Raw genomic sequence first — 26,910 nt, forward strand, 5'->3', positions numbered from 1 at the left:
AGAACATTTTGTTCCGAATGCTTGGAGCGGGCGGCAGGGTCGGGATGTCATGGCCAAGCCCCTCTTGACGTCACGTACCCCAACGCCCCCTCAATGCAAGTCTATGGGAGGGGGGGCGAGACAGCGGTGTGGCGTAACGTCACAAGGGACCCCCGCGATCAGACATCTTATCCCCTATCCTTTAGATCAGTGGTCCCCAAACTGTGGCCCTCCAGATGTTGCAAATCTACAACTCCCAGCATGCCTGGACAGCCAACGGCTGTCCAGGCATGCTGGGAATTGTAGTTTTGCAACATCTGGAGGGCCACAGTTTGGGGACCACTGATTTAGATAGAGGATAAGATGTCTAGGGGTGGAGTACCCCTTTAAGCACCAATTCCAGAGGAGGCTACTGTAAGCACAATCCGGATAATTTTTTGTGTGGAAATTGCGGAATTTCTATAGTTGTGAATGGGGCCCTTGGACCTGTTGCCTGGTCAGGGTAGAAGAAGAGATTATTTTTGCTACTTTCACTCAATACCTCTGCACAGGATATAGTGTTAGGTTAATCATGAGGTTTCTCTCTGGGTTTATCAATATCTGTCAACACTCTAATGCATGTGGGCACTGCCAGACACCCCCTGACATGTGCAGTGTAAGAAGGGGTAAGGGTCTGTATGATTTATTGGGCCCATTTGCCATCCTTCCTCTCTTTCTCTATAGACGTGCAGCTGATTTAGGGAATAGTTATTCTATGTGTATGGGTACCTCAGCCTCTAGTCATACCCCGCACACTTCTAATGATACACGACAGCCATGATACACATTCCACATACAAACCTGAACTCTCCGGTGCAGAACTGCCTGAAAACAGAGAAAGGAAGAAATTAATTCTGGAAAAATATCATAGTCAATAGCTAAAGTTTAGTAACACCAAGAGATAGGAAGGCCTGGGAAAAAACAGAGCAATTGGGAAAAAGTTTTGTGAAACAAAATGGAGCATGAAATATAGTTTTTTATGTTGATTAAAGGAGTAGTCCAGTGGTGACCCAGTGGTGAACAACTTATCCCCTATCCACGCCCCTCAATACAACTCTATGGCAGAGCCGAAGCGCTGCCTTCGGCAATCTCCGGCTCTGCCATAGAGATGTATTGAGGGCGCGTGTCGGCCGCCGCTTCGTGGGGAGGTCGACACCCGCTATCTGGCCGGAGAGCCGGGGCCCTGTACAGAGAGATCGCAGGGGGCCCCAGCGGTCGGACCCCCCCCCGCGATCTCAAACTTATCCCCTATCCTTAGGATAGGGGATAAGTTTTTCACCACTGGACTACCTCTTTAATATTCTGCTTAAAACATGGTAATCAAACTATATAACATTAAGATGAAAGACATCTGAAATTCTCCAGTCTCACCTGAGAACAAACAAATCCTGGAATACAATTCTAATACTGAGAAAGACATTTTTAAAGAAGAGCAATTGTGTTGGTATCTTCCATTCACTGGAACTGAGCTGCAATACCACACACAACGGTTTAGTTTGGTTGTGGCTGGGCTCTATTATACATAAACTGATTGGCATTAAAGGGGTTATCCAGAAACAGAAAAACAGAGCTAATTTCTTCCAATAACAGCATTACACATGTCCTCAGGTTGTGTTGGTATCTTCCATACACTTTAATGGAACTGAGCTGCAATACCACACACAACCTGAGGACAGGCATGGTGCTGTTTTTTTTTAAAAAAAAATCAGCTCTGTTTTTCTAATCCTAGAAAACCCCTTTAATTGACATTTATCTGATTACTATTAATGTTCCCCTCCCCGTCGCAGATACCGTTCTCCCTCCCCCGTCGCAAATAACGTTCTCCCTCCCCCGTCGCAGATAACGGTCTCCCTCCCCCGTCGCAGATAACGGTCTCCCTCCCCCGTCGCAGATAACGGTCTCCCTCCCCCGTCGCAGATAACGTTCTCCCTCCCCCGTCGCAGATAACGTTCTCCCTCCCCCGTCGCAAATAACGTTCTCCCTCCCCCGTCGCAGATAACGTTCTCCCTCCCTCTTGGCAGATAACGGTCTCCTCCCTCTTGGCAGATAACGGTCTCCTCCCTCTTGGCAGATAACGGTCTCCTCCCTCTTGGCAGATAACGGTCTCCTCCCTCTTGGCAGATAACGTTCTCCCTCCCTCTTGGCAGATAACGGTCTCCCTCCCTCTTGGCAGATAACGTTCTCCCTCCCTCTTGGCAGATAACGTTCTCCCTCCCTCTTGGCAGATAACGTTCTCCCTCCCTCTTGGCAGATAACGTTCTCCCTCCCTCTTGGCAGATAACGTTCTCCCTCCCTCTTGGCAGATAACGTTCTCCCTCCCTCTTGGCAGATAACGTTCTCCCTCCCTCTTGGCAGATAACGTTCTCCCTCCCTCTTGGCAGATAACGTTCTCCCTCCCTCTTGGCAGATAACGTTCTCCCTCCCTCTTGGCAGATAACGTTCTCCCTCCCTCTTGGCAGATAACGTTCTCCCTCCCTCTTGGCAGATAACGTTCTCCCTCCCTCTTGGCAGATAACGTTCTCCCTCCCTCTTGGCAGATAACGGTCTCCTCCCTCTTGGCAGCGTCACCCCCACTTACATGCTCGTACTTCCTTTTCGTGCAGGTGACACTGATCAAAATGGTGTTCACCTTATTTTACCGATATATTAAATATGTAAACGAGTCTCTTGGTGCACTGCTTCCTCTTCCCAGCCGGTGTTGTGCCTCATGCCCACGTGTGCGATGATAGTCTGGGCCTGCTGAACAGAAGTGGTAGACTATGGATATTTTTAGAGAGCATGAATCAGGAACCATCAGGGAAGGAGTACCAAGGGGCTAGGGAACGCCCCCAGTGCACCAAGAGCCTCATTTACATATTAGGATTTTTAGCAACATATTGGAATGGCAAAACCTGCCATCAGCGTCACTCATAGTACCAGCAGTGATGCTTCTGTCAGTTCCCTTTTCTTCTGCACCATCCTCTTCAAATCACCCGGTATTTGTTGTACAATGCCTCCTAGTCACATGACGAGAAAGCATTACCTGAAATTTTCTGCTGTTTTTGGTACAACATCTGCAAAAAGCTCCACCTTCATTCGACCAACTTCCTGGATGAAAAAAAATGGGTTAGTATATATACATACTGGTAGCTGTTACATAGGAGCTTGTTCACATAGGGGAGAAAATGATTTGCATGATGGCTGTGGCAGCTGTACCTCTGTCATGGCTTCCATGCAGCATCTATGGCAGTGTTTCCTAACCAGGATGCCTTAAGCTGTTGCATAATTACAACTCCCAGTATTCACGGGCTGCCAAAGGTAGTTTTGCAACAGCTGGAGACACCCTGGTTGGGAAACACTAATTTATACCGCCTAGTAGTGGTCGGTCACTACAACTAGTACCCATAGCAATATGGTGTTACTGCTGTGGCCAGTACATCTTTAACAGTGTTCTCCAACCTCTGGGTCTCCAGCTGTTGCAAAACTACAATTCACGGCATACCCTGCCAGCCCATAGCCACTTAGAGGTGTGGTAGAGTTAGTAATATCTATGGATGATGAACAGGGATGATGGGGGCCTGGGAAATGGAATGGAGCGCCCCACATTGGAAGGGTACACCATCTTCAGGTCATAGATGTCAGCAGAGAGCACTGTGCTTGTGAGGTCAGCAGAGAGCTCTGTGTTCAAAAAAGAAAATAATTTCCTCTGAAGTATTCAGCAGCTAATAAGTAGTGGAAGGATTAAGATTTTTTTTTTAATAGAAGTAATTTACAAATCTGTTTAACTTTCTGGCTCCAGTTGATAAAAAAAAAAAAAAAAAAAGAAGGGTTTCCACCGGAGTACCCCATTTACTCCCTGTCTGTAACGCGGGGCCCACGGTGCGGGTCAGGTCCGGCCTCTAACAACGGCAGGGACCCGTGGCTAATAGCGCGCGGCATTGATCGCAGTGCCGCGCTATTAACATTTTAGATGCGGCGTTCAAAGTGGAACGCTGCGTCTAAAGTGAAAGTACAGTACAGTACAGTACAGAGATCAGTGTGTGCAGTGTTATAGGTCCCTATGGGAGCGATAACACTGCAAAACAAAAAGGGAAGAAAGATCATTTAACCCCTCCCCTAATAAAAGCTTTACCCCCCTTTACCCAATTAAAAAAAAAAAAACAGTGTAAATAAAAATAAACATATATGGTATCACCGCGTGCGGAAATGTCCAAATTATAAAAATATATTGTTAATTAAACCGCACGGTCAATGGCGTACGCGCAAAAAATTCCAAATTCCAAAATAGCTTATTTTTGGACACTTTTTATGTCATGAAAAAATGTATAAAAAGTGATCAAAAAGTCCAATCAATACATAAATGATACCACTAAAAACTTCAGATCATGCCGCAAAAAATGAGCCCTCATACCGCTCCATAGGCAGAAAAATAAAAAAGTTATAGGGGTCAGAAGATGACAATTTTAAACATATACATTTTCCTGCATGTAGTTATGATTTTTTCCAGAAGTCCCACAAAATCAAACCTATATAAGTAGGGGATCATTATAATCGTATGGACCTACAGAATAAAGATAAGGTGTCATTTTTACTCAAAAATGTACTGTGTAGAAACGGAAGCCCCCATAAGTAACAAAATTGCATTTTTTCTTCAATTTTGTCGCACAATGATTTTTTTTTCCGTTTCGCCGTAGATTTTTGGGCAAAATGACTGACATCATTACAAAGTAGAATTGGTGGCGCAAAAAATAAGCCATCATATGGATTTTCAGCTGCAAAATTGAAAGAGTTATGATTTTTAAAGGGTAAGGAGGAAAAAACGAAAGTGCAAAAACTGGAAAACCCTCTGTCCCCAAGGGGTTAAAAAGGGTATTCCGACAAATTTACTTATCCCTTATCCACAGGATAGGGGATGAGTGTGAGGTCTCCAGAATAGTGCCCGAGATCCAGTTTGTTTTTTTAGGGCCCAGCTTCATTTATTGTCTATGAAGGCATCAAAGATAGAAGGAGAACAGTGCAAAAGGGGCCCAGTGGTCAGACCCCCGCAATCTCACATTTATCCCCTTTTCTTGGGAAAGGAGAATTAAAAATAAGGTGGAACACTTCTTTCACGGTGCGTTCACATGTTTTTGATCAGTTTCACGTTTTCCGTTAGGCTAGGATCACATGGGCGTTCTCTCCCTTCCGGCCATTCTCCCGTTATTGCTGCTAAATGGACCATACTAAGGCGGCATTCACACCACGCTTTTTGCTATACAGTATACGGTTTCAAGTTAAAACCGTACAGAACCGTATAGCAAACCGTATGCATTGACTTAACATTGTAAACTGTACGTCAAACGCATCATCCGGTTTAGTCGGTTTTGCGTCTTATACGGGTTTGTCTGTTTTTTTTTTTTTTTTTACCCGGACCCAAAACCGTAGTCTACCCCGTTTTTGGTCCGGGTAAAAAAATCGTATGAAACCGTATAAGTGTTTTTTTGTTGTTTTTTTTTAACATGGGAGTCAATGGGAACCCTACAGAACTGTATGTGCGTACGGTTCCATCCGGTTTACACCATGAGGTCTTTGACTTTGTACAGTTTTTTTTCTTGGAATTTCAATCAAACAAGTGAAACTTTATTCAAAATGGAGTTTTTCTTAAAAAACGGATGCAACCGGACATCATTTTTCAAACCGTATACGGGTTGAAATTTGTACACACGTTTTGATACAGTTTAGTCCGGTTTTGAGGAATCCGTTTTTCATCAAAAACCTGATACGGGAACTGTATTGCAAAAATGTGGTGTGAATGCAGCCTTACAAACGGATGCAAACTGATACCATTTGTCGTTTATATTAACGGACTATTTAAAAAAAAAAATAATGGTCAAGTGGCTTTTATATCAGTGTTTCCCAACCAGGCTGCCTCCAGATGTTGCAAAACTACAACTCCCAGCATGCCTGGACAGCCTTTGGCTGTCCAGGCATGCTGGGAGTTGTAGTTTTGCAACACCTGGAGGCACCCTGGTTGGGAAACACTAGTTTTAGAGATGAGCGAACTTACAGTAAATTTGATTCGTCACGAACTTCTCGGCTCGGCAGTTGATGTCTTATCCTGCGTAAATTAGTTCAGCTTTCCGGTGCTCCAGTGGGCTGAAAAAGGTGGATACATTCCTAGGAAAGAGTCTCCTAGGACTGTATCCACCTTTTCCAGCTCACCGGAGCACCTTAAAGCTGAACTAATTTATGCAGGAAAAGTCATCAACTGCCGAGCCGAGAAGTTTGTGACGAATCGAATTTACTGTAAGTTCGCTCATCTCTAACTGGTTTATTTCCTTTATTGTCTGTTTGTGTCAGATTATTTTTTCCGTCTTGCTACCTCCTGGTTGCTCACACCTTTTCTGAGCGTGCTCAGAAATAATAATAATTATTATCAAAAAGTGATTGGAAAAAATGGATAACATTAAAGGCTCATCCGTTTCACATAGACTTTAATGTTAAATTTATTATATCAATTTCTCTCCTTTTTCTTTTTTTTTAACGGGAAAAAAATACTCCATGCACCATCTATTTTCTTGTTAAAAAAAAAAACGGAATAGAAACCAAAACGATGCATACGGAAGACAAAGGATTGGAAAACAATCTCATTGACATAAATCGTTCACAAAAGAACGGATTTAACAAACGGACATGACGTAAAGGGGTACTCCGGTGGGAAATATTTTTTTTTCAAATCAACTGATGTTAGAAAGTTAAAACAGTTTTGTAAATTACTTCTATTAAAAATGTTAATCCTTCCAGTACTTATCAGCTGCTGTATACTACAGAGGAAGTTGTCTAGTTCTTTGCAGTCTAATCACAGTGCTCTCTGCTGACACCTCTGTCCATGTCAGGAACCGTCCAGAGCAGGATGGGGGCATTATATGTGAGGGTGCATGATGGGGGCATTATATGTGAGGGGCGCATGATGGGGGCATTATATGTGAGGGGCACATGATGGGGGCATTATATGTGAGGGGCGCATGACGGGGGCATTATATGTGAGGGGCAAATGACGGGGGCATTATATGTGAGGGGCACATGATGGGGGCATTATATGTGAGGAGCACATGATGGGGGCATTATATGTGAGGGGCGCATGATGGGGGCATTATATGTGAGGGGCGCATGATGGGGGCATTATATGTGAGGGGCGCATGATGGCGACATATGTGAGGGGGGCATGATGGGGGCATTATATGTGAGGGGCGCATGATGGGGGCATTATATGTGAGGGGCAAATGACGGGGACATTATATGTGAGGGGCAAATGACGGGGCATTATATGTGAGGGGCAAATGACGGGGGCATTATATGTGAGGGGCGCATGATGAGGGCATTATATGTGAGGGGCGCATGATGGGGGGCATTATATGTGAGGGGCGCATGACGGGGGCATTATATGTGAGGGGCGCATGACGGGGGCATTATATGTGAGGGGCGCATGACGGGGGCATTATATATGAGGGGCACATGATGGGGGCATTATATGTGAGGGGCACATGATGGGGGCATTATATGTGAGGGGCACATGATGGGGGCATTATATGTGAGGGGCACATGACGGTGGCATTATATATGAGGGGCACATGATGGGGGCATTATATGTGAGGGGCGCATGATGGGGGCATTATATGTGAGGGGCGCATGATGGGGGCATTATATGTGAGGGCACATGATGGGGGCTTTATATGTGAGGGGCGCATGACGAGGGCATTATATGTGAGGGGCGCATGACGAGGGCATTATATGTGAGGGGCGCATGACGGGGGCATTATATGTGAGGGGCACATGACGGGGGCATTATATGTGAGGGGCGCATGACGGGGGCATTATATGTGAGGGGCGCATGACAGGAGCATTATATGTGAGGGGCTCATGATGGGGGCATTATATGTGAGGGGCACATGATGGGGGCATTATATGTGAGGGGCACATGATGGGGGCATTATATGTGAGGGGCGCATGACAGGAGCATTATATGTGAGGGGCTCATGATGGGGGCATTATATGTGAGGGGCGCATGACAGGAGCATTATATGTGAGGGGCTCATGATGGGGGCATTATATGTGAGGGGCACATGATGGGGGCATTATATGTGAGGGGCGCATGACAGGAGCATTATATGTGAGGGGCTCATGACGGGGGCATTATATGTGAGGGGCACATGACGGGGGCATTATATGTGAGGGGCACATGATGGTGGCATTATATGTAAGGGGCGCATGATGGGGGCATTATATGTGAGGGGCACATGATGGGGGCATTATATGTGAGGGGCACATGATGGGGGCATTATATGTGAGGGGCACATGATGGTGGCATTATATGTAAGGGGCGCATGATGGGGGCATTATATGTGAGGGGCGCATGATGGGGGCATTATATGTGAGGGGCACATGATGGGGGCATTATATGTGAGGGGCACATGACGGGGGCATTATATGTGAGGGGCGCATGACGGGGGCATTATATGTGAGGGGCGCATGATGGGGGCATTATATGTGAGGGGCGCATGATGGGGGCATTATATGTGAGGGGCTCATGATGGGGGCATTATATGTGAGGGGCTCATGATGGGGGCATTATATGTGAGGAGCACATGATGGGGGCATTATATGTGAGGGGCACATGATGGGGGCATTATATGTGAGGGGCACATGATGGGGGCATTATATGTGAGGGGCACATGATGGGGGCATTATATGTGAGGGGCTCATGATGGGGGCTTTATATTAAGGGGCACATGCGGCCCAGCCTCTACCTCCAGTGGCCCCCAGATAGTTTGAGACCCCTGCCCTACATCAATGTCAAAGGGGGCGTGGATCCATGGCTTCATTTGTGCTGCTACTTGTAGTTCTCCAACATAAAAATGAATGAAGGCCCCTCCTCCCGGCGTGCTGTCAAACCCCTTACTACTACATGTGTTACTATGGAATCACAGGGGCATAGACACCCCATCATCGCCGCTATGTCCTCCGCACGGTACAGGGGGCGCTCCCTGGGGCCCGAGCACAGCCTATCCCGAGTATTTACCTGTCCCCCGATACTGACATCGAAGAACACGATAGGATTGTTAGTGTTGGAAGCCGGCACCGCCATTTCTGACTCGGGCACGGAAGGAAGCGGAAGACGGATAGGACGTCACTTCCGGCAGATTCTGCGCACGCGCAGTGACTATGGCTGACAGGGTGGAGCGGGGTGGGTCACGTGGTCGGCTGCTTCTCTGACATTTGGTGGCGGATGCGGTGACGTGTCTGTTAGTGCTCGTTCACATAGAGCTGCGGTTTACAGCCAGTGTACTTCAGCAGTTCGGTAGTGAGAACTTTTATTTCATTTAATTTTTTTGAGGGCTTGTTTTTTTACGCCACTAGTTTTACTTTGTAAACGCTTATTTTTGTTTATTTTTGTTTATTTTGCTGCAAAATCTTCACCATTTTCCACATTTTGGGGGCTTCTGTTTCTACACAGTGCACGATATGGTAACAATGACACGCTTTTCTAATTATAGTTATTTTTAGATCCATAGAATTATAAAGCTTTTGTTTTATTTTTAATACTTTTGAATAATCACTTTTTGTATAAAAATGAGTATGTTTAAAAATGTCCTCTTCTGACCCATATCGAGCTTTTATTTTTTGTATTCAGGGCTGTTTGAGGGCCCCTTTATTTTTGTTTTTTTCGCCCCGTGATCTGTAGTTTTTATCGGTGCCATATTTGATTGGCTTTTGATCACTTGTTATACATTTTATTTTTCTGGTATATGAATTGGTGTTTTTTAACGTTTATGCGCTTAGCTCATAGCATGTGCAGCTCCTGGACGCTCTTCATACAGCAGTAGTGGGACTCGGGTGTATATTTAGGCCTGATGTCCTGAAGGGGTTAAAGAAAAAAAAACATACAAATATTGGTAAAGAAATCTGCACGGTTTATGGTGCGTGAACATGTCCTTAGTAGGGATCGACTGATTTTTTTAGGGCCGATACCAATAATCTGTCACCTTTCAGGCCAATAGCCGATAACTTATACCGATATTCCAGTATCGGCTATTTCAACCCCCCCCGGCGGGGCAGAAGCCATTGCAGATCAATTATTTAAAGCGGGCACTTTAAATCAATGAACTGCAGTGGCTTTTGCGGTGCCAGAGACCACCGCGACCGCCCGCTTCTCTCCCCCTGCCTGTCCTGGGTTCCTGAGTCTAACCACCATAGTTGACCCCCCCCCCCCCCCATCCTCTGCCCACATACCGCCGCCGCCCCCCCCCCCCCCCATCCTCTGCCCACACACCGCCTCCCCCCATCCCCGGTGTTATTATTACCTGTTCCTGGGGTCCGCGATACTTCTGGCTCCGTCGGCGCCCTGCGCTGTCACTGTGCGCACTGACGGTGACGTCGCATTGGGGATGTCACTCGTCATTGCGCACAGCAACAGCGCAGGAGCCAGAAGGATCGCAAACTCCGGGAACAGGTAATTATAACACCGGGGATGGGGGGGAGGCGATGGGGTATGTGAGCGGCGGATGGGGGGAGGCAATGGGGCAGCGGCGGCGATGGTCGTCTCTGGCCGGGGGCAGGGCATTATCAGCATATCGGCAAGGTAATTGCCGATACCGACAATGTCCAAAATCGCGATTGTCGGCCAAACCGATCAGACCCATCGAAACCTAAAAACGTATCCCCTATCTGTAAGTTTTTATCCGTGAATTATAAGCCAAGGTTGGGCGCAGCTCACTTTGCCTATATATAACCGAGGTTACTGGAAAGGTAAACTCCAATACCCCAGGAGTGTTTAATAAATGAAAATAAAAATAATATTCCGGTCCTCTAGGTTATGTATTTAAAGCGCAACTGTCATTAACTTGGGGCAGATTGGGGGAGATTTATCAAAACCCGTCCAGAGGAAAAGTTGCCCATAGCAACCAATCAGATCACTACTTTCATTTTGCAGAGGCCTTGTTAAAAATGAAAGAAGCAAGCTGATTGGTTGCTATGGACAACTCGGCAACTTTTCCTCTGGACAGGTTTTGATAAATCTCCCCCATTGTGTCTACAGTAGTGTTTTTACCTTAGTTCTCTCTGCTTTCATCACCCCAAAAAACGTTTTTGATAGCAGCCGCACACAGTCGGATAGGCGCATGCACTGGGACCTAGCAAGGTTCGCTATTCCCCGCCGCCGACACGCCTGTCCCCTGTACATCAGCGCTGGGACCGCTGTGTGATGGACACACAGGTCCCAGCGCATGCGCATCTTAGCTTATCTCCCGTGCGCGTTATGTGTGTTATCCTGGCAGGCGCTCGCTCCCGCCGCCTGCCTCCTCAGTGCGCCTGCGCAGTGCTAGAGGCAGAGAGCGCGCTCTCTGCCTCTAGCACTGCGCAGGCGCACTGAGGAGGCAGGCGGGAGCGAGCGCTTGCCAGGATAACACGCTGCGGTGCGTACGGGAGATAAGCTAAGATGCGCATGCGCTGGGACCTGTGTGTCCATCACACAGCGGTCCCAGCGCTGACGTACCAGACATAGGCGTGTTGGCGGCGGGGAATAGCGAATCTTGCGCCACGCCTATCCGGCTGTGTGCGGCTGCTATCAAAAACGTTTTTTGGGGTGATAAAAGCAGAGAGAACTAAGGTAAAAACACTACTGTAGACACAATCTGCTCACAGTACAAAGGCTGAGTGTAGGTTACATAGCCCCAAGTTCATGACAATTGCGCAAAAATTTTTTTTAAACAATATAATAAGTAGCGTTTTAGCTTGTGTGGAATCGCAGGGCCCTTGTGTCCCCCAACAGCCTGTGTATTACATAAAAGTATTCATCTAATATACTGTAAGATAAAACATAGTGGTTTAGTATAACTATATCACTTTCTATGTATAGCCAGTAGATATACAGTTAAAGGGGTACTCCGGTGGAAAACGTTATATATATATATATATATATATATATATATATATATATATATATTTATTTATTTATTTATTTTTTTTTTTAAATCAACTGGTGCCAGAAAATTAAACAGATTTGTAAATTACTTCTATTAAAAAATCTTTACCCTTCCAGTACTTATTAGCAGCTGTATGCTGCAGAGGAAATTCTTTTATTTTTGAATTTATTTTTTGTCTGGTCCACAGTGCTCTCTGCTGACACCTCTGTCCATGAGCAGAATAGATTTGCTATGGGGATTTTCTCCTGCTCTGGACAATTCCTGACACGGACAGAGGTGTCAGCAGAGAGCAGCGTGGACAACACAAAAAAAGAAATTCAAATAGCAAAGAGTTTCCTCTGTAGCATACAGCTGCTAAAAAGTACTGGAAGGGTAAAGATTTTTTTTTTAATAGAAGTCATTTGCAAATCTGTTTAACTTTCTGGCTCCAGTTCATTTTAAAAAACACCGGAGTACCCCTTTAATGCAACAGTGTATATGCTTCTTGGTCTGCTGTGAGGTTAGGTATAGGACACCTCTTACCCTTTTGTAGTTTGGGCTCTTTTAGCCAATGTTGTAGAGTTCAGAGAAGTTTTTATCCTGTGAAGTGAAATTTGTGAAGATTCTCTGATAAAAATTTGCATAAAATTGGAAAACTTCACCAACTGTTGTAAAATGTTATTGCCGAAACCCGGGATCGAACCAGGGACCTTTAGATCTTCAGTCTAACGCTCTCCCAACTGAGCTATTTCGGCTGGTGAGAGGAAGTGGTAAAGGTCACTGCACAGAACAATGACGTGCGGCTGAGCAGAGCAACACACATCGCCTTCCTATATAGCAGTGCTTCTCAAATAGAGGCTCCGTAAAGGGGGGCCCGACTCACTCGCAAGCGGCGTCCCACACTGCGTCGGTTGCCTAGCAACTCTACAGCTGGATCTTACTTATGGCTCTGGGTTGTCAGTGTGGCTGCCTGGGAGAGGCGCTTTGAACTCCGGCGTGGCGCGCTGCTACGTTCAGACGTGAGGTCACGTCACCGGGGTGACGTCTAAGCGCAGCAGCCCACCATGTCGGAGTTCACTGTGCCAACGAGCAGTGCGCCCGCCGCCCTGTTCTCTCTCGTACAGACCCTGCTTGTCCTCAGGTACAGATCCCTGCTTGTCCTCCATGTAAAGAGCCCTGCTTGTTGTCAGTGTACAGAGCCCTGCTTGTTGTCAGTGTACAGAGCCCTGCTTGTTGTCAGTGTACAGAGCCCTGCTTGTTGTCAGTGTACAGAGCCCTGCTTGTCGTCAGTGTACAGAGCCCTGCTTGTCGTCAGTGTACAGAGCCCTGCTTGTCGTCAGTGTACAGAGCCTCATATACGTTAATAAGGATACAGTGCTATGCAGAGGTGTACTTATAACAATTTTATTTACAAATGATACTATTTACAGTCGCGCGGGGGGCACGAAATGTTTTCTTCTTCCTAGGGGGGGCATGACAGAAAATAATTGAGAAGCACTGCGACCACTGCTATATAGACATCTAATACAAGCAGGAGACTCCATATGGGCAGAGGGGACTGAACAGATAAGGTTGTGTTCACACTGAGGTTTTATCTCTGTTTTATTGTTTGTTGTAGTATATGTTATATTTTGCTATATACCAAAACGTCGTCAACTACGCTATCGTGCACAGCAAAGAAATAAAAAGTATACAACGCAATCTATTTTTGTAGCATCTGTTAATGTACATTTTTTGCTTTTCAAATGTATAAAATATATACTTTAAATTGAAAGAAAAAAAGCGTAGTGTGAACCTACCCTAGGGCTATGTATGGTTATAGTTTCCCGTTCAGTGGGGTTCTGCATCGAGCACACTGCTGAATTTCTGTGGCGGAAAATTTCACCACATGAAATTTAAAGGGGTTATCCAGGAAAAAACTTTTTTTTTATCTATATCAACTGGCTCCAGAAAGTTAAACAGATTTGTAAATTACTTCTATTAAAAAATCTTAATCCTTTCAGTACTTATGAGCTTCTGAAGTTAAGGTTGTACTTTTCTGTCTAAGTGCTCTCTGATGACACGTGTCTCGGGAACCGCCCAGTTTAGAAGAGGTTTGCTATGGGGATTTGCTTCTAAACTGGGCGTTTCCCGAGACAGGTGTCATCAGAGAGCACTTAGACAGAAAAGAACAACCTTAACTTCAGAAGCTCATAAGTACTGAAAGGATTAAGATTTTTTAAAAGAAGTAATTTACAAATCTATTTAACTTTCTGGAGAAAGTTTTTTTCTTGGATAACCCCTTTAAAGTCTTCATACTTTTGACTGAATTCTGCTGGACCGCATTGCCGTCAGTGGTGCCCATTCCAGACAGAATCGGGAGAAGAGATTCATCTTTGTGAATGGGTTCTTAGTTATTTTTTCATCAACAGTACCATATCAGGTATTTATTTATTCATCATTGCAGGACCAGTTGTATTTTATAATGGCGCCTTAGGTTCTGTTCACACTAAGAATTTCCGCCTGGGCTAATTCCGGGCAGAAATTCTCAGAGCAGCAGGCGTCGCCACCGTTGATAGTTCCGCACAGACCTTTATCACTAGTATTGATGGTAACGTAGCCAGTAGAGATGAGCGAACTTACAGTAAATTTGATTCGTCACGAACTTCTCGGCTCGGCAGTTGATGACTTATCCTGCATAAATTAGTTCAGCTTTCCGATGCTCCGGTGGGCTGGAAAAGGTGGATACAGTCCTAGGAAAGAGTCTCCTAGGACTGTATCCACCTTTTCCAGCCCACGGGAGCACCTGAAAGCTGAACTCATTTATGCAGGATAAGACATCAACTGCCGAGCCGAGAAGTTCGTGACTAATCGAATTTACTGTAAGTTCGCTCATCTCTAGTAGCCAGGATAGAATCCCCCAAAAAGAATAATCATACTTTTGGCAGAAATTCTGCAGCACAATTTCCGCAGCAAAAGAAATCCCACGGACAGCATTGGGAGTCTGCCACAAAGCGAAATTTGCAAGCGACAAATTCTGGCCAAAAATTTCGGATGAAAATTCTCAGTGTGAACTGGCCCTTAGTTTTACCATAAAATGTATCGCTAAATCTAAAAGAAAAAGAAAAATACTGGTGAAATTGAAAAACAAACAATGCTATGGTGTAATTCTGTGGCGTAGACTTTTTTTGTTTTGTAGGTCAGTACGATTACAATAATGCCCAGTTTATATAGTTTTTATGTCTTTTTTTTTTAAAACAACAAAAAAATGAATTCAATTTTGTTTTGCTTTGCATCACCCTATTCCAACCCCTGTAACCTTTTTTTTTTTTTGCGTGTTGAGCTGTAGTTTTTATTATTATCTTTTTTTGATAGATTGAACATTTTGATCTATTTTTTTTTCTCTAAGTTGTGACGTTTAGCATTTCTGGCTTTTGAATTTTTTATTATTATTATTATTATTTTTTTTTAATTCTTAAAAATGTCTTATGGCGTTCAGGAATAATAACGTTCTATTTTAATAGTTCCCCATCCGGTGCTGTCAGTCACTGGGTATGGAGCGGGTTCGGCTCCGGTGTCCCCTCCATGCAGTATATGTAGAGCACAGAGTTAGGAAAAGCTTTAACGCAATTGGTTTCTATCGGCAACAAAGGCAAAGTTTTTCTTTTAGACAATTTTGATGATTTTGCCCCAATGTAACGCTTGCACAGTAAAGAATCCCTACCAATCATCATCACCTCAGTGATTTTTTCATAAGGTAGCGTGGCCGAGCGGTCTAAGGCGCTGGATTTAGGCTCCAGTCTCTCTGGAGGCGTGGGTTCGAATCCCACCGCTGCCAAGTTTTTTTTAAAAATTATTTTTATTTTCTTTTTAATAATAAGTAATTTTTTTTCCCTCTTAACTTTTAGCTTTACATTATAAATATGCCAAATGTAATCCTGCTAGAATGGATTTACAGACTTTTAGAAAAATCAACTAATTAAAGTAGAGTCTGCATCCGATACTGAACACTAGGTGGCGCTGTTTTTCTTCAGCTGAATTACTGACTTTTCCAATTAGATTCCTTTACAACTAATATAAACTTGTACGAGAACGTCATGGGAGATTTTGGGGTGTTTTTTGGATGGGTGTTTTGCTATGGTTTACACCCACCATCCCCAATAAGTCTAAACTATCTCTATGTGTCGCCTTTCGGCGCATAAACTTTTACTTGTTTTGGTTCTTTCTATCCTTTTTTTTTATCTTTATGTTGCTTGCAGACTGCAACAATGGTGTATAGCAGTGTTTCCCAACATGGTGCCTCCAGCTGTTGCATAACTACAACTCCCAGCATGCCCGGACAGCCGTTGGCTGTCCGGGCATGCTGGGAGTTGTAGTTTTGCAACAGCTGGATGGAAGCACCCTGGTTGGGAAACGCTGCTTTACAGCATAGTTGTAGTCTGCTTTCACTTTCCTTACAGATGAACTTTAATCTGTTTTTAATCTATTTATGTAGTTTACCTAGATAGGAGTAAATATATATATATTTATATATATATAGTGACTTTTACAGTATTATAGTATTTATTATGTATTTTAACATGTTTTATCCTTTAAAAAAATTTATACCATCACATTCTGCCGAAACCCGGGATCGAACCAGGGACCTTTAGATCTTCAGTCTAACGCTCTCCCAACTGAGCTATTTCGGCTTGGTAGTTCATGCTGGCCTGTGACAGGCAGGACTCTTGGTCATGTGATCTGCGCACTTGCAAGTGGTAGAACAGGCTTTGTTCACCAGTGATGAGCAGCAGGGATCCATATTCGAATTCGCAATATTTGGGGAATATATTGATGATTATTCGTCCTATGTTCGCGAAATTCGCATATTCGCTAGATTCGTTCACTTTTTTTTCCATGCATAAAAATTTGCATGTGAAAAAAAAAAGCGAATATTCGTCATTACGAATGTATAGCACTATTTTCTAAATTTTCGCAAAATCGCGAAGTACCGATATTCGCAATAAAAATTTGCATTACGAATGTTCGTGCTCAACCCTATTGTTTACTATACATCAATGTGACACGGACTGTGTATGTTCATCACAATGTACGGTTCCTTTAAGAACCCTGCAGGACGTTTCCCTTGAGCGCAAACCGAAGATAATACTGGACAGCGAAGGAGTCTTCACCCCCCTAGAGGACACTTGACGTAAATGTACGTCTTGGCCGCACTAGGGGACTTTGAAGCGAGCTCAGGAGCTGCACTCGCTTCATAGTCAGTGAGCAATATCAGGAGCCAGGACTCACCGCTCATGTCGGACAATGGCGATCACATCGTTGTCTGACATTGACCCTTTAGATCCTGCAGAATGGAATGTGCTCTCTAATTCTTTGGAAAAGGGGGTCTGATTTTTCCGTAGAATTAGAGAGCACATTAAGTCTCTTGGCAGAGGTTCAAGGGTCCCTCTTCTAATCTCCCATACGCAGAATGTCCACAACAGTAATCCAGATGCCCTTAGATTCGCTGCGATAGAGAGGATGGAGATCCCAGAGCGTGGCCTGAACGAGCATCAGCACTTACTGAGAAGTGAAGCTGGGTGGATTGTCCGCGCCGATGCGACCGGCCTGCTCTGCCTCAATGATAGGAATGAGTGAGGGGCGTTTCTCTGAATAGGTATTATTAGTCCCCACTCTCTGTGATTCACTAGGTTGAGGTTTGCTTTTAACAGTAACTTACAGTGGTCCCTCAACATACGATGGTAATCCGTTCCAAATGGACCATCATTTGTTGAAACCATCGTATGTTGAGGGATCTGTGCAATGTAAAGTATAGGACAGTGGTCTACAACCTGCAGACCTCCAGATGTTGCAAAACTGCAACACCCAGCATGCCCGGACAGCCAATGTTTTCCGAGACATCTGGACTTCACACATTCAGGACTCTGGGGTCAGGGATGTGGTGTCCAACGGTTACTGGATCAAATTCACCTCCCTCCCAAGGGATCGCGTTTTTCGATCCCACGCCCCCCCGGTCTCCTCCTCTGGCGAAGCAATTTCGAGCGGCTCTCCAGTCTCTGCTCCTCCAAAGGGTTATCGTCCACGTTCCTCCAGGGGAACGTTTTCGGGGTTTCTCATCCACCACTTCAGAATGGAATCTCTCCGTTCGGTGGTGGCGTCCCTGGAACAAGGGGAGTTCACTTCATCGGTGGACATCAAGGATGCCTACCTCCATGTGCCAATACTTCTGGGCCATCATCGGTACCTCCGCTTGCGGTTCCGGAGGGGCACTTTCAATTCGTAGCCCTCCCCTTTGGTTTGGCCACGGCTCCTTGGGTCCTTACAAAGATCCTTGCGCGAGTGTTGGGCCTGTTTGTTCGAGGGGAATCTCGGTTATATTCTATCTGGACGACCCTCTCATCAAGGCTCCGACCAGAGCCCAGACTCTGGAGAATCTGGACGTCACTCTCCAATCTCTGACTCGCTTCGGGTGGATGGTCAACCGGGACAAGTCAGTCTTCTGTCCTACCCAGTCTCTAACCTTCCTGGGACTTCGATTCGACGGCCTCTGCCGCATTTAGCTTCCGCCGGACAAACGTCTGGCGCTCTGGTCGGGGGTCCGCTCCCTTCGGACCCAGGTATCAGTCTCCATCTGCACAGTATGGACGTCCTGGGTCGGGTGGTGGCAATTATGGAGGCCGTACCCTTTGCCCAGGGAACAGGTCTCCTCTGTCCCTCGATCGTCAAATTGTTCTCCCTCGCAGCGTCCATCAGTCTCTGCTCTGGTGGCTCCGCTCCCCCCTTCTTCTCCAAGGGCGGTCATTTCTTCCCCTTCTCTGGCAGGTTGTTACAACGGTTGCCAGCCTGTCGGGCTGGGGCGGCGTGTTCAGGGATTGAATGGTCCAGGGACTCTGGTCTACCCTGGAGATCCTTTTTCCGATAAACATATTGGAATTACAGTCGATTCTTCCTTGTCATCTTCATTGGGAGTCCCATCTTAAGTCTCGTCCTGTCCGCGTTCTGTCGGACAACGCCACGGCCGTGGCGTACATAATCGACAGGGCGGCGCTCGCAGCTCGGCAGCCATGGCTGAGGTGACCAAGATTCTCACCTGGGCGGCGAGTAAGGTTCCGGCCATTTCAGCGTTTCACATTCCGGGAGTGTTCAACTGAGAAGCGGACTTCCTCAGTCGGTCCTCACCCGACACCGGCAAGTGGTCTCTTCACCGGAAGTCTTCGCGCAGCTCTGCGACCTCTGGGGCTTTCCGGACGTGGACCTCTTCGCGTTCTGGCACAATCGGAAGATCCTTCCGTTTGTGTCCAAGTTCCGGGACCCTGAGGAAGCTCAAGGTAGCTCCAGATTGGCCCGAAGGTCATGGTACGCCGACGTAGTCAGGCTCCTGGACGACGCTCCTCTGCGCCTTCCACTCCGCCCGGTCCTACTCTCTCGGGTCCTCTTGCCACCCCAATTTACAGTCGCTGCATTTGTTGGCGTGGCGGTTGAGACCGCGGTTTTGAAGGCCCGCGGGTTCTCTTCCCAAGTCATTCACCATGCTCTAGGCTCGTAAGCCCTCCTCCGCACGAATTTACCACCGTACCTGGCGGTTTTATTTTCGTTGGTGTGAAGCTCAGGACTTCTCCCCGGTGACCTTCTCGGTTCCCTGTCTTCTCTCCCTTTTTTTTTTGCAGTCGGGGTTGGAACTGGGGTTGTCTCTCAGTTCCCTTAAAGGTCAGGTTTCAGCCCCTGGTTTCTATTTCTCATGTCCGGACCTTCATGCAAGGAGTGGCGCACGCTGTTCCTCCTTATCGGTCACCTTCTCCCCCTTGGGACTTGAACTTGGTTCTGAGTGCCCTCCAGGGTGAACCCTTTGAGCCCCTTAGAGACGTGTCTCTCCGCCTCCTTTCTTGGAAAGTGGAGTTTCTTGTTGCTATCACCTCCATCTGGACTGTCTGAACTGGCAGTTCTTTCCTGCCGTTCTCCGTTTCATGTGATCCACCAGGACAGGTCGTTTTCCGGCCACTTCCTCCCTTTTTACCTAAGGTGGTCTCGGCCTTTCATCTCAATGGGAACATTGTCCTTCCGTCCTTTTGTCCGGATCCTTCTCATCCTAAGGAGCGCTTACTACACAAGCTGGATGTAGTTTTGGGCTGTTCGGTCTTATCTCTTCATCACTTCTTTGTTTCGTCAGTGTGATTCCTTTGTCGTCCTTACGGACGGTCATCGCAAGGGACAACCTGCTTCCAAAGCCACCGTTTCTCGGTGGATTCAGTCCGCCATTGCGGAAGCCTATCGCTGTAAGGGGAAGATTCCTCCTTTCAGGGTTGTAGCTCATTCCACACGTTCTGTTGGGCTTCCTGGGCTCTCCAGAATAGAGCCTCGGCCTCGCAGATTTGCAAGGCGGCTACTTGATCGTCTTTGCACACTCTCTCGAGGTTTTCCGAGTTCATACTTACGCATCGGCTGATGCTAGTCTGGGTCATAAAGTATTGCAGGTGGCAGTGGATCGGCCGTCTGCCTGATTACTTATCTGCCCACCCAAGGGATGGCTTTGGTATGTCCCACGGTCTGTGTCCCCCAATGGAGCCGATAGAGAAAAGGAGATTTTTTTTAACACTTACCGTAAAATCTATTTCTCGAAGGATCCATTGGGGGACACAGCTCCCGCCCTTTTTGGGTTTTTCCTTTGGTTCTCTGTCAGAGGGTGTGTTCAGTTGTGTTTTTTCTTCTGGTTCTCAGACAGTTTTGGGTTTTTTCTTTGCCCTATTGGTCTCCTCCTATTGCTCTGGAACTTAAACTGACTAGCTCAGAGCCTGAAGGCGGGTATATCCTGCTGGGAGGAGCTGACTTTTTTTTTTTTATTACCATTAGTGTCACACCTCCTAGAGACAGCTAGATACACCCACCGTCTGTGTCCCCCAATGGATCCTTCGAGAAAGAGATTTTACGGTAAGTGTTAAAAAAAATCTCCTTATTTTCCTTGTTTTTTTTTCTTTTTCCTTCTTCTCATTTCATATCAGTGTTTCCTGTAGACTACGACGATGACCAGTGTTTTTTTTTATTTAATGTTAATAAAATGGTTAACGAGGGCTGTAAGGGAGTGTTTTTTGGAATAAGTGTTATAGAATGTGTATTTTTTGTTTATTTACTTTACAGGCTTAGTAGTGGAAGCCGTCTTATAGACAGAGTCCATTACTAACCGAGGCTTACCAAAAACAGCTGGCGCTAGCCCCCAATTATTACCCCAATACCCACCGCCACAGGGGTGTCGGGAAAATCCAGTATCAGCAGGCCGGAGGATGAAATATGGTGCTCCTGAGCCAAGGCGGTAACAGACTGGCGTTATTTAGGCTGGGGAGGGCCAGTAACAATGGACCTTGCCCACTCTGGGAATGTCAGGCTGTTGCTGCTTGGTTGGTATTTGGCTGAGACTGAAAATATGAGGAACCCTATGCGCTTCTTTTTTTTTTCCATAAATAAATACTAAAAGAAAAACGAATAGTGTTCCCTGTATTTTTATTCTCAGACAGATATCAACCAAACAGCAACAGCCTGACGTTACCAGGGTGGGCGAGGAGCATTGTTACTGGCCCTCCCCAGCCTAAATAACGCCAGCCTGTTACCGCCTAGGCCCAGGAGCGCCATATTTGTTATTCTGGGCCTGTTGGTACCAGCTCTTCCCAGCACCCCTGTGGCGGTGGGTACTGGGGAAATAATTGGGGGTTAGTGTTAGCTGTTTTTGGGGCTAACACTAAGCCCCGGCTTAGTAATGGACTCAGTCTAAGACGGCTTCCACTACTAAACCTGTAAAGTAAATAAAATAAAAAAAAAATTTTTTAAACTTTTATTTAAAAAAAAACAAAAACCACTCCCCCACAAGCCCTCATTACAAACTGTTGTTAATATTAAACAAAAGAACGCTGGTCACCTGTAGGAGAGTGCAGCATCATTTTATCGCAGATATGAAAAGCTTTGAAGGTCTTGCCTCATGAAAACAGCCCCTTCCCATATGACCCCCTCAAAAAATCTGTAGTATTCCTAAGATACCTACCTCTATGTTGCGTTTTCGGCCCTGCACTTGTAATGCATGCCCCATCAGCAATTATTTTTAAAACACATTGGGGAGTATTTATGAAGCCTTTAGCTCAGGTTTCCCTGGGTAACTTTGTCGCAATATTTTGGCGCAGTGCAATTTTTGCAACTTCTTGTGTGACTTCATTTACGTGCATTTATGCTGTGGTAGATGTGTTTTGATTTGAGTTTTTTGCACTGGTCAGGCATTTATGAAACCGACTTTTTCAAAAACTTGCGAAGCACACAGTGCGCAAATCACCACCAAAAAAAACAGCATGCAAACTAACTGTGGACAGCATTATTATAAAGTTGCATAATTGTCCCATGGTTAAAAAGTTGCACAAAAACACCATACAAAGTGGAGTACTGATGTAAGAAATGTGATCAGTGCCAGATTTATAGCAAGCCCTGCGCCATGCTAAAAATTTGGCGCAAGTACACAGTTTCCACCACATGAATTTATGGAGTAAAAATACGTTCACCTACTCCACTTTTCATGAATACCCCCCATTATCGTGCAGCCCTAGTGTGCGTCCACGGAGCCTCTCCTTACATGTTCACATACAGAAGACGGAGCATAATGTTGTATACTTTCCATGACTCCAGGTGTTCACTCAGAAAAATGGAAGAAATCACACATCACTGCTGGATTTTAAAAAGATTATAATAAACTAATATAAAAATACAAACATCTGCAGCCACATTGGGTCACCGCTGTACAGGTAGCAGCATGAGGGTTAATACTCTTAAAGGGAAGGCACCTAAATCCATCACAGTTATCTCTGAAAGGTGCAAACCTCTAACTTGGTCATCACTATAGTGAATCAGCGCTCTCATGTATGATACTCAGTGGTAAGGGTAAAAAATTGTTCATGAAAGATCCGGACCCAAGTAGATGGTCTCCTCTCTTTTCATATATTGTCAATGCAAGGCTCTGGGGACACCGCTGGTTCGAGGAAAGTGATGGGGACTCCCGGGGAAGCAACGTTGAGATAGCCAACTTCCAATGTGTCTGAAGGAGATAGCGATAGGGTCATAGGGATTTCTGGGGACTTTGGAACATCAATGACTTTTGACATCGCAGGCGGACTTGCAGGTTCAGTCTCTGAAGAACTGAAATGAAAATATAAATTCTAAGACAAATGTAATTCAGAACAATACATGTTTATATATTATATGCTCCAGTCAAGTCCATGCTTTATCTGCATATTTTCCGAATTTGAATTAAAGAAGTACACAGAGTTTTTTTTCCCCCCCCCAATATCATGCACACTCACCATCACTAGTCCTACAGTACCATTTGTTTTATTCCAGCACAGCTGCATCTATGTGTTTCACATAGATGCAACTGTGCTGGAATACAACAAATAGTACACTAACTTGGTCATGTGATCACCAGTCTAACTTTCTAAATCTTCCATTGCCTAATGGAAACAACAGGATGTCAGACGTAATCTTCCTGTCGGAGAGTATATAAGAGCTAAGAGGGCCTCATTTAGTTGTGAGATGTATAGAGAAACCATTTCAGATATTGATAAGAGGTAATTCCAATTCAGTTCTCAAAAGGGCTGGAAATATTGGCGATTCCAGGATCGTAACTTTCTGTTAAATGAATGTTTCAGAAAATGCTAACAAAAGTATCATCAAAAAGCAACTTCCTGTTCTGTATGAAAATGAAATTCTAAGTAATGTATTACAGAAAGGTGTCAACTTTGTTGCAAGAAAGGGACAGTCATTATGGAACAAGTTGTCTCCAAGTGATTTTCAAAAAAGGGACAGCAGCAATATGTGGTTATGTACAGTGGGATGAGGCTACAAGTGTTTAGGTTCCAGGTGTCATTTACAGTCATGGCCGTAAATGTTGGCACCCCTGAAAAGAAAGAAAATTAAGTATTTCTCACAGAGAAGGATTGCAGTAACATGTTTTGCTATACACATGTGTATTCTCTTTGTGTGTATTGGAACTAAACCAAAAAAGGGAGGAAAAAAAGTAAATTGGACATAATGTCACCAAACTCCAAAAATGGGCTGGACAAAATTATTGGCATACTTAACTTAATATTTGGTTGCACACCCTTTGGAAAAAATTACTGAAATCAGTCACTTCCTATAACCATCAATAAGCTTCTTACACCTCTCAGCCGGAATGTCGGACCACTCTTCCTTTGCAAATTGCTCCAGGTCTCTCTTATTGGAAGGCGCCTTTTCCCAACAGCAATTTTAAGATCTCTCCACAGGTGTTCAATGGGATTTAGATCTGGACTCATTGCTGCCACTTCGGAACCCTCCAGCACTTTGTTGCCATCCATTTCTGGGGGCTTTTCTGACTATGTTTGGGGTCATTGTCCTGCTGGAAGACCCAAGATCTCGGACCCAACCCCAGCTTTCTGACACTGGGCTGTACAGTGCCACCCAAAATCCATTGGTAATCCTCAGATTTCATGATGCCTTGTACACATTCAAGGCACCCAGTGCCAGAGGCAGCAAAACAACCCAAAACATCACTGACCTCCACCATATTTCACTGTAGGTACTGTGTTCTTTTCTTTTGGCTTACTCAAGTACATTTTGGCAAAATGTAGTCTTGCTTTTTTATGTCTCTGTGTCAGCAGTGGGGTCCTCCTGGGTCTCCTGCCATAGCGTTTCATTTCATTTAAATGTCGACGAATAGTTCGCACTGACACTGATGCTTCATGAGCATATTCAAGCAGGACAGCTTGAATATCTTTGGAACTTGTTTGGGGCTGCTTATCAACCATCCAAACTATCCTGCGTTGACACCTTTCATAAGTTTTTCTCTTCTGTCCACTCCCAGGGAGATTATCTACAGTGCCATGGGTTGCAAACTTCTTGATAATGTTGCGCACTGTGGACAAAGGTAAATCTAGATCTCTGGAGATGGACTTGTAACCTTGAGATTGTTGATATTTTTCCACAATTTTGGTTCTCAAGTCCTCAGACAGTTCTCTTCTCTTTCTGTTGTCCATGCTTAGTGTGGCACACACAGACACACAATGCAAAGACTAAGTGAACTTCTCTCCTTTTTATCTGCTTTCAGGTGGGATTTTTATATTGCCCGCACCTGTTACTTGCCCCAGGTCAGTTTAAAGGAGCATCACATGCTTGAAACAATCTTATTTTTCCACAATTTTGAAAGGGTGCCAATAATTTCTTCCAACCCATGTTTGGAGTTTGGTGACATTATGTCCAATTTGCTTTTTTCCTCCTTTTTTTGGTTTAGCTCCAATACACACAAAAGGGAATAAACATGTGTATAGCAAAACATGTGTTAATGCAATCCTTTTCTGTGAGAAATACTTCATTTTCTTAAAAAATTTCAGGGGTGCCAACATTTACGGCCATGACTGTAGGTGCACGTACGTTAAAAACTGGTATGTTTAAATCTTCAATGAATTACAAGAGTTCTTCAATAAAATCCTTCATTAATCGTGATACTACTTATGTAATTTATCTTGCAACTTGCAAAGTGTGCAATGTTCAATATGTGTGGTGTACTACCCGAAAATTTTAAAGACGGATTTATGAACACTTGCATCATTCAGATGCGTTTGTTTCCTCCCGTTCTGTTTCTGGTCTCACCAGACACATCAAAGAAGTACATAATGGTGATGCCCCCAACATTGGTATAGTAGGCAGTGAACGTGTCCACCCCCCACGAAGAGGAGGGGATTGGTCACGAGCGCTTTTTTTTTTTTTGAGAGAGGCGTTCTGGATTTTGTGCCTCGATATGCGCTACCCAGCCGGTATGAATTACAGAAGCAACCTATCATTTATTTATTAGAGTTATTTTTCTTTTGTGCATATCGGCTTCTGTACTATGTATCTATTTTGTTTGTTCTGTATATTCAACGTTTCAGCGTTTTGTACAGTGGTCCCTCAAGTTACAATATTAATTGGTTCCAGGACGACCATTGTATGTTGAAACCATTGTATGTTGAGACCAGAACTCTATGGAAACCTGGAAATTGGTTCTGAAGCCCCAAAATGTCATCCGAAAAAAAGAAAAAGTTAGGATTAAAGAAAAATAAGTAGATAACTAATAGAAATAAAGCAAATCCTTCCATATAAAAGTAATAAAGATCTGCTGGGGGCTGTAATCACTGTCTATGTCAGTGTTTCCCAACCAGGGTGCCTCCAGCTATTGCAAAACTACAACTCCCAGCATGCCCGGACAGCCGTTGGCTGTCCGGGCATGCTGGGAGTTGTAGTTTTGCAACAGCTGGAGACACCCTGGTTGGGAAACAATGGTTTATGTAGAGGACAGGAGCTTCTCCAGGGTCCTATACAGTACACACAGTGTCCCAAATGGAGCCACCCTTACTTGGTGTCCAAAGGAGCAGCTAATACCTCCCTGTACTGTAGGGGGCGCTACCAGACACCAGTCAGTGCATACACTTCAGTAATACAGGTAAAAAGTAGTACAGAACTTGTAGTTCCTCCCTGTACTGTAGGGGGCGCTACTAGACACCAGTCAGTACATACACTTCAGTAATACAGGTAAAGAGTAGTACAGAACTTGTAGTTCCTCCCTGTACTGTAGGGGGCGCTACCAGACACCAGTCAGTGCATACACTTCAGTAATACAGGTAAAGAGTAGTACTGAACATGTAATACCTACCTGTACTGTAGGGGGCGCTACCAGACAGCCAGTCAGTGCATACACTTCAGTAATACAGGTGATTTACCAGTAAAATGCCCATTCTGATTGGTCAGTTCCTCCAGTTGTGACAGGTATCACAGATCTGGACTGTCTGTACATTGTATGTTGAGTTTTGTTTCACGTTACAATGGTCCAGAAAATACCATTGTATGTTGAAACTATTGTATGTTGAGGCCATTGTAAGTTGAGGGATCACTTGTATATAGTTTTGGTCATTTAGTATACTTATTGCAATGGAGCTATATGACTGTGTTCAGATTGGAT

At 45.0% G+C, this 26,910-nt stretch overlaps 2 protein-coding genes and 3 non-coding genes across 13 annotated transcripts in view; 1 reads left to right on the top strand and 4 right to left on the bottom strand.

The window, feature by feature from the left end:
* The window catches only part of PPIH (peptidylprolyl isomerase H), a 38,611-nt gene extending 29,428 nt beyond the window's left edge, over positions 1-9,183 (bottom strand). For both annotated transcript variants that reach the window (XM_056544667.1, XM_056544666.1), the window contains exons 1-3: positions 9,056-9,183; positions 3,041-3,105; positions 820-843 (exon numbers count right to left, since the gene is read on the bottom strand). In XM_056544667.1, the coding sequence (XP_056400642.1) occupies positions 820-843; positions 3,041-3,105; positions 9,056-9,121 (155 nt within the window). In that variant the 5' untranslated portion in view covers positions 9,122-9,183. The remainder of the gene's footprint in view (positions 1-819; positions 844-3,040; positions 3,106-9,055) is intronic.
* A 3,435-nt stretch (positions 9,184-12,618) lies between these two features.
* TRNAF-GAA (transfer RNA phenylalanine (anticodon GAA)) lies at positions 12,619-12,691 on the bottom strand. Its single transcript has one exon. It is a non-coding gene; the product is annotated as a tRNA-Phe (tRNA).
* Positions 12,692-15,671: 2,980 nt separating this feature from the next.
* TRNAL-UAG (transfer RNA leucine (anticodon UAG)) lies at positions 15,672-15,753 on the top strand. The gene has a single exon. It is a non-coding gene; the product is annotated as a tRNA-Leu (tRNA).
* A 780-nt stretch (positions 15,754-16,533) lies between these two features.
* TRNAF-GAA (transfer RNA phenylalanine (anticodon GAA)) lies at positions 16,534-16,606 on the bottom strand. Its single transcript has one exon. It is a non-coding gene; the product is annotated as a tRNA-Phe (tRNA).
* A 6,010-nt stretch (positions 16,607-22,616) lies between these two features.
* CCDC30 (coiled-coil domain containing 30) overlaps positions 22,617-26,910 on the bottom strand; it is a 106,675-nt gene continuing 102,381 nt past the window's right edge. For all 8 annotated transcript variants that reach the window (XM_056544658.1, XM_056544660.1, XM_056544656.1 and 5 more), the window contains one exon: positions 22,617-23,078. In XM_056544658.1, coding sequence (XP_056400633.1) covers positions 22,877-23,078 — 202 coding nt within the window. In that variant the 3' untranslated portion in view covers positions 22,617-22,876. The remainder of the gene's footprint in view (positions 23,079-26,910) is intronic.

Source organism: Hyla sarda, chromosome 10 (assembly GCF_029499605.1).
Source record: "Hyla sarda isolate aHylSar1 chromosome 10, aHylSar1.hap1, whole genome shotgun sequence".
Classification (NCBI taxonomy): Eukaryota; Metazoa; Chordata; class Amphibia; order Anura; family Hylidae; genus Hyla; species Hyla sarda.